Consider the following 8,261-nt stretch of genomic DNA (forward strand, 5'->3'; position numbering starts at 1 on the left):
CCACAAGTACACCTCCAACTAACTCAAATTATGTCAATTAGCCTATCAGATGTTTCTAAAGCCATGATATCATTTTCTGGAATTTTCCAAGCTATGTAAAGGCACAGTCAACTTAGTGTATGTAAACTGGAACCCACTGGAATTGTGATACAGTGAATTATAAGTGAAATAATCTGTCTGTAAACAATTGTTGGAAAAATGACTTATTTCATGCACAAAGTAGATGTCCTAACCGACTTGCCAAAACTATAGTTTGTTAACAAGAAATTTGTTGAGTTGTTGAAAAAGGAGTTTTAATGACTCCAACCTAAGTGTATGTAAACTTCCAACTTCAACTGTACACTACCAGTCAAAAGTTTAAGAACACCTACTCATTCAAGGGTTTTTCTTAATTTTTACTTTTTTTGAATAACAGTGAAGACATCAAAACTATGAAATAACACATATGGAATCATGTAGTAACCGAAAAAAAGTGTTAAACAAATCAAAATATATTCTGTATTTGAGATTCTTCAAATAGCCACCCTTTTCCCTGATGATAGCTTTGCACAGCCAATGATTCCATATGTGTTACTTCATAGTCTTAATGTCTTCAATATTATTCTACAATGTAGAAAAAAGTAAAAATAAAGAAAAACCCTTGAATAGGTGTGTAAACTTTTGACTGGTACTGTATATACAGTGCCTTCAGAAAGTATTCAGACCCCTTGAATTGTTCCACATTTTGTTACGTTAACGCCTTATTTTAAAATTGAAGAAAACTACAACTTGATTGGAGTCCACCTGTGGTAAATTCTACTGATTGGACAAGACTTGGAAAGGCACATAACTGTCTATATAAGGTCCCACAGTTAACAGTGCATGTCAGAGCAAAAACCAAGCCCTGATGTCGAAGTAATTGCCCATAGAGCGCCGAGACAGGATTGTGTCGAGGCACAGATCTGGAGAAGGATATGGGAAAACCTTCCAGAAGTACAATCATCTCTGTATCACTCCACCAATCTGGCCTTTATGGTAGTGGCCAGACGGAAGCCACTCCTCAGTAAAAGGCACATGACAGCCCGCTTGGAGTTTGCCAAAAAGTACCTAAAGACTATTAGACCATGGGAGACAACATTCTCTGGTGTGATGAAACCAAGATTGAACTATTTGGCCTCAATGTCAAGTGTCACTTCTGGAGGAAACCTGCTGTGGGGATGTTTTTCAGCAGCAGGGACTGGGATACTAGTCATTATCGAGGCAAAGATGAATGGAGCAAAGTACAGAGATCCTTGATGAAAACCTTCTCCAGAGCACTCACTACCTCAGACTGGGGCGAAGGTTCACCTACCAACAGGACAATGACACTAAGCACACAGCCAAGACAACGCAGGAGTGGCTTCGGGACAAGTCTCTGAATTTCCTTGAGTTGCACATCCAGGGCCCTGACAGGAACCCGATCGAACATCTCTGGAGAGACCTGAAAATAGCTGTGCATCAACGCTCTCAATCCAACCTGACAGACCTTGAGAGGATCTGCAGAGAAGAATGTGAGAAACTCCCCAAATGTGCCAACCTTGTAGCGTTATACCCAAGAAGACTCTAGGCTGTAATCACTGCCAAAGGTGCTTCAACAAAGTACTGATTATAGGGTCTAAATACTTGCAATGTGATATTTCTGTTTACTTTTAATACATTTGCAAACATTTCTAAAAACCTGTTTTTGCTATGTCATTATGGAGTATTGTATGTAGATTGATGTAATACATTTTAGAATACGGCTGTAATGTAACAATGTGGAAAAAGTCAAGGGGTCTGAAAACTTTCTGAATGTACTGTGTATGTGTATTATATTTACAAAAAAATATATGGGGTATTGGAAATTCAGAAATGTACATTGATGAAAGCTACAATTTATATGCAGTTACCCCCCAAAAGAAAAAGAGCCAAAGAAACTCAGGTTGATGTTTATTATCATGAGTCTTGTCCTGGAGCAATTTTTCTTAGATCGGCCAGCTGCAAAGTCAACATTGGCTATATTGTAAAAACTCAAACAAAAATTAGCTTGTTGGTCTTAATTTAAGGTTAGGGTTAGGCATTGGGGTAAGCAGCGTGGTTAACGGTTAAGGTTTTAAATCTGATTTTATGACTTTGAGGCTGTACCAGCTTGTACCCATTCTGCAGAGCTGCCTCCAGAACAAGTTTCATGACAAAAAAAAATGCTAACCTGCCAAAGAAACATGAGGCACTGCAGGCTACAGTATCTATGAAATCAATCCATAGATGGATAGCCTTGATCCTGTAGGAATTTCACTAGGCCCAATCCATCAATACTCACCAAAAATGGACTCTTCCCCATCTTTCCATCCTTAGCGCCCTTGGCCCCATCCCATTTCTCTGCGTTGACCTCTGCCTCACTCCACTCCGGCCAGATGGGGTAGCGGCATCTCCTCAGCTCTCCTGGGCCCTCTGAGGCACTAGCCACCAGGGACGATGCTCTGGGGTGTAACCATAAACATGCATGATTCAGGTTTGACACCAATAAACAGGTGCTGTGGTATCCATAAACCCAAGATGATATAAAATTGATGTCGAAATGTATCAATCATGTTCAAGTAACTCCTCTCGTCGCTAAAGTGATTTGTAGCAATCGACCTCTAGTCACAGCACTTAGGCTATACATTATTATTACGACCGATACATTTTCGTTGGGTGATGCTATCGACACAATCATGTACTGTGACTCCCTTCCTCATACTGTCAGTAACTTGGATTGGGAGAGCCGCGGGCCAAGGATTTCAAAGCTGGAACCCTGGCAAGTTGCCCCGTGTACAGCTTGTTCGTGAAAAACAGTGGTTGTGCTCTTTTGTAAAGCGAGAGCAGAACAAGAGCCCTGAAGCTATAGATAAATTAATGCCCGCGTGTAGGCTAGCTACAGAAACGCCCACAATAACAAGAAGCAGGGCTTATATAACTAGCTAGCGAGTAGGATGGTGAAAATGGGCGTTTAAATCCTAAAGTGTTTAAAATTAGGAGACCTTAGCTACTTTTTTTTCTGGCTGAGGTTCAAATTTCGTGGGGCTCGAGCATAGTCGACAGACGTGACAAATATAATACTTTGTTCAAAACCAAGTGGGAAGGTGGTAAATACCAGTTGATGAAATCGTATGCTTTGAACTTGGCTAAGGGCCAACGAGCGGAGTCAACCCTAAACTAAAGATAAAGCTATTAGGCTTGCAAATAAATTATAGTGCTAAAAAAAAAACATATTAATAGATTGCATTTTAATAAATACTGTTTTGTTGCATTTAACTGCCGAAAATGGTGTTGTCGAGGTCATTTCCTTAAGTGGTGGCCTGAGGTCTGCCTGCGACCCCATTTTGATATCAATTTCTTTGCACGACCCCAACATATATATATATTTAATTGGGGCTATGACAGTCTATTACAAATCAGTATTTTTTTTATTTATTTTACAAGTCAGTATTTTTGACAGTATTCCAATCTGACGAAAACATGGTTTGAAGTAGCCCATTAAAAGACGTTATATAGCATAGTGCCTAAGAACAGCCCTGAGCCGTGGTATATTGGCCATATACCACACCACCCCGGGCCTTTTTGCTAAATTATAAACTGGGTGGTCGAGCCCTGAATGCTGTTTGGCTGACAGCCATGATATATTAGACCGTATATAACCAGGGTATGTCAAAACAAGCAATTTTACTGCTCTAATTACGTTGGTAACCAGTTAATAATAGCAATAAGGCACATCGGGGGTTGGTGGTATATGGCCAATTTACCATGGCTAAGGGCTATTGCCAGGCACTCCGTGTTGCGTAGTGCATAAGAACAGACCTTAGCCGTGGTATAATGACCATATAACACCCCCCTCAGGCCTTACAGCTTAAATATAATATAGAAAGCCCCAGCAAAAATAATGGGGGGGTATTATGATTGATTGACACCTGTCATACCTTACCAACAAGTTCACACATTAGCTAGCTAACGTTGCTGTGTACTTTGCAATTAGCTTGAATAGCTACATATGACAGTGATAACAACACATAACATGTAACAACATAGCAAATATAATTTGAAATCAAATTAGCCAATTGGCTACGAACAGTAGGGCATAGATACTAGAGCAAGCTTGACCATCAAACCAGCTTGACCATCAAACCAATCTTACTCTTTATTTGGTGTCTGTCCTTGTGATGAAGTGACTCGGCTGGAGGACAACTCCTTTTTCTTTGGTGGAGCTTTTGACATTCCGGCTCTGTCGTGGACGTTGGCTCACCTTAACTATTAGCTGAAATAAGTGACAGTGTTAGCTAGCTACATGACTTGGGGGACCACGTTTGTTTTTGCTGGAAACTCAGCTGGAGAAAGTTTGATAATGTTGCTAAGCGACAAAGCCCCAGCCGCAGGACATCATGGGAGCCTCCCAGGCCCCTAAGCCAGTCGGGTTATCAAAGATACAACCTATTGCTCTCACTGCACCAATGACGTATATAGACCACTGTATATTTAAATCATTGCACTGCACCCGTCAAATGAACTGCATCTGCCCTCATTATAACATCTTCATTATTATACCATTTAAAAATATATATATTTCTTCTCTTCTCTTTACCATGGAACTTCACTTACCCGGAAGGCAAGTAGCCGAGTGGTTAGAGCGTTGGGGCCAGTTACCGAAAAGCTGCGAGATCGATCCTCGTCAAGCTGACAAGGTACATATCTGTCCTTCTGCCACTGAATAAGGCAGTCAACCCACTGTTCCTAGTTCGTCATTATAAATACGAATTTGTTCTTAACTAGTTGACTTGCCTAGTAAAATAAAAATGCATACACTGAGGAGAAAACCACAGTAAACAAGGTTCAGGATACATTGGAATAATCATATGAATTTGTTTTTCCTTCAATTCCGGATTTGGATCAGTTTTATGTATTCCACTTGTGTGTAGGCCTCATCTTACTCTCCATTTACGTTTGGCTTATGCTGACTAAATTAATTGCACTGTTCAAACAAGAAGGACTGTTTCCTAGCTAGGTCTATATCTGGGTATTGTGATTAATGAGATTAATTTGACTGTTGCTATTTCATAAATAAAACGTAAATTTGCTACTCAAATATATCCTACAACATCTATGCATTCAAAATATCCCAACAGCAGGGAATGTAGCCAAATTGACTTTTCATTAAGTGAATAACAAGTCAATTTGTATGCATTAGGCTGGGAAGTATGTCCCAGGAAATACACAGTGAAAAAGCTTAAATGCACTACTTTCATTCATCTGCTTACTCTGCCCACATACAGTGCATTCTGAAACTATTCAGACCCCTTGACTTTTTCCACATTTTATTAGGTTACAACCTTATTCTAAAATGTATTAAATTGTTTTTTTTTCCCCCTCATCAACCTGCACACAATACCCCATAATGACAAAGCAAATACAGGTTTTTAGACATTTTTGGAAATGTATTAAAAATTAAATTAAAAACAAATATCACATTTACATAAGTATTCAGACCCTTTACTCAGTACTTTGTTGACGCACCTTTGGCTGCGATTACAGCCTCGAGTCTTCTTTGGTATGACGCTACACGCTCGGGACTTCTGTATTTGGGGAGTTTCTCACCTTTTTTTCTGCAGATCCTCTCAAGCTCTGTCAGGTTGGATGGGGAGCGTTGCTGCACAGCTATTTTCAGGTCTCTCCAGAGATGTACGAACGCCCAAAGCCACTCCTGCGTTCTGTTGGCTATGGGCTTAGGGACATTGTCCTATTCGGAGAGGAACCTTCGCCCCCAGTCTGAGGTCCTGAGCGCTCTGGACCATGTTTTCATTAAGGATCTCTCTGTACTTTGCTCCGCTTATCATTCCCTTGATCCTGACTAGTCTCCCAGTCCCATTCACTGAAAAACATGCTCACATGCTACCGCCAACATGCTTCACCGTAGGTATGGTGCCAGATTTCCTCCAAACATGACGCTTGGCATTGAGGCCAAATAGTTCAATCTTGGTTTCATCAGACCAGAGAATCTTGTTTCACATGGTCTGAGAGTCCTTTAGGTGCCTTTTGGCAAATTCCAAGCGGGCTGTCGAGTGTCTTCCATCTGGCCACCCTACCATAAAGTATTAATTGGTGGAGTGCTGCAGAGATGGTTGTCCTTCTGGAAGGTTGTCACATCTCCACAGAGGAACTCTAGAGCTCCATGACCAAGGCACCTTCTCCCCCGAGAGTCTTGGTGCTTCCAAACTTCTTCCATTTAAGAATGATGGAGGCCATCATCTGTGCCTCAACACAATCCTGTCTCAGAGCTCTACGAACAATTCCTTCGACCACATGTCTTGGTTTTTATTCTGACATGCACTGTCAACTGTGGGACCTTATATAGAAAGGTACAAGTTGAAGTTGGAAATTTTCATACACTTAGGTTGGAGTCATTAAAACTCGTTTTTCAACCACTCCACAAATTTCTTGTTAACAAACTTTGGCAAGTCGGTTAGGACATCTAGTGTGTAAGTAATTTTTCCAACAATTGTTTACAGACAGATTATTTCACTTATAATTCACTGTATCACAATTCCAGTGGGTCAGAAGTTCAAATACACTAAGTTTACTGTCCTATTAAACAGCTTGGAAATTCCAGAAAATTATGTCATGGCTTTAGAAGATTCTGATAGGCTAATTGACATAATTTGAGTCAGGAAGGAGACGCGTTCTGTCTTAATCCTATAGAAAATTTGTGGGCAGAACTGAAAAAGCGTGTGCGAGGAAGGAGGCCTACAAACCTGACTCAGTTACACCAGCTCTGTCAGGAGGAATGGGCCAAAATTTACCCAACTTAATGTGGGAAGCTTGTGGAAGGCTGCCTGAAACGTTTGCCCGAAGTTAAACAATTTAAAGGCAATGTTACCAAATACTAATTGAGTGTATGTAAACATTTGACCCACTGGAAATGTGATGAAAGAAATTAAAGCTGAAATAAATAATTTTCTCCACTATTATTCTGACATTTCACATTCTTAAAATAAATTGGTGATCCTAACTGACCTAAGACAGGGAATCTTTACTAGGATTAAATGTCAGGAATTGTGAAAAACTGAGTTGAAATGTTTTTGGCTAAGGTGTATGTAAACCTCCGACTTCAATTGTATGTGCCTTTCCAAATCATGCCCAATCAATTGAATTTACCACAGGTGGACTCCAGTCAAGTTGTAGAAACATCTCAAGGATGGTCAATGGAAACAGGATGCACCTGAGCTCAAATTTTTAAAGTACATTTGTTTTTCTTTAATCCATTTTTAGAATAGGCTGTAAACAAAATGTGGAAAAGGTCAACAGGTCTGAATTCTTTCCGAAGGCACTGTCCAAGGATACTATACTAAGCCTACTCATGATAAAGACATGACTTATTATTATAATGATGATCATAATTATAATTGTAATAATAACAATAAGAAGGAGATCAAGAAAAAGGAGGGTATAAGAGCGAGAGCTGTGTGCATGTTATGTGTGACAAGCAGTTGCTTTTACATTACAATATTATTTTGCTGCCTGTTTGGAAAAAAGCTATTGTGTGTAGATTAATGGGAAAAAGTTTTTATTTAATCCATTTTAGAATAAGGCTGTAACGTAATAAAATGTTGACAAAGTCAAAGGTTCCGAATAGTTTTCGAATGTACTAGGGCGACAAGTAGAACACAAAACAATTTGACATAAACATTTGCGTTGATGAGTTTTATTGACAAGTCACAAAAAATATATATATTATAATAATAATTATAATAATGCATTGATGAGAATGCTGTAAATACAGGAATTGTTTGCTCAGTGGGAAATGAATATCAAACTAGTGTGTGACAACTGTTGGAGTTTGTCACAGCAACAATGTGAGCTACAGTATTAAGAAATATGTCCTGGGATTTCCTATGATCTTCTATGTAGAAGAATCCCTTAACATCTAATGACTCTTGCGTAGCTTGTGAGTGTCATAGAGTAAAACATGTGCGTGTTTGTGAGTCTTAGATTTTCATAGCGAGGTCATAATAGTTTGTGGACTTTCCAGAGGTTTTTGTGAGAAGAAAGGTTTTTCGGGATACGCCCTTGTCTCACAAACACTGCTCTACCTCAGTCCCGTTAATCACACATACTAATGTTTGGTATCAACGGACGCAGAGGAAATAGACAAATCCAATGCAACAGACCAGCTCGATATTTAAAAGAAGTCCAAACGTGTCACGGTGGGACTGTAAGAGTTTCAGATTTACTGTTAT

At 39.6% G+C, this 8,261-nt stretch overlaps 1 protein-coding gene across 5 annotated transcripts in view; it reads right to left on the bottom strand.

Annotated features, from left to right (window-relative positions):
* Positions 1–4,773, bottom strand: part of LOC127909408 (androglobin-like) — a 28,599-nt gene extending 23,826 nt beyond the window's left edge. For 3 of the 5 annotated variants that reach the window (XM_052470672.1, XM_052470673.1, XM_052470670.1), the window contains exons 1-2: positions 4,169–4,390; positions 2,318–2,477 (exon numbers count right to left, since the gene is read on the bottom strand). In XM_052470672.1, coding sequence (XP_052326632.1) covers positions 2,318–2,477; positions 4,169–4,248 — 240 coding nt within the window. In that variant the 5' untranslated portion in view covers positions 4,249–4,390. Of the gene's footprint in view, positions 1–2,317; positions 2,478–3,017; positions 3,100–4,168; positions 4,391–4,629 lie in introns of those variants that run through there. The other 2 variants (XM_052470671.1, XM_052470674.1) reach the window with 2 other exon arrangements.
* Between the last annotated feature and the right edge of the window lie 3,488 nt (positions 4,774–8,261).

The sequence above is a fragment of the Oncorhynchus keta genome, chromosome 19 (genome assembly GCF_023373465.1).
Source record: "Oncorhynchus keta strain PuntledgeMale-10-30-2019 chromosome 19, Oket_V2, whole genome shotgun sequence".
In the NCBI taxonomy this organism is placed as follows: domain Eukaryota; kingdom Metazoa; phylum Chordata; class Actinopteri; order Salmoniformes; family Salmonidae; genus Oncorhynchus; species Oncorhynchus keta.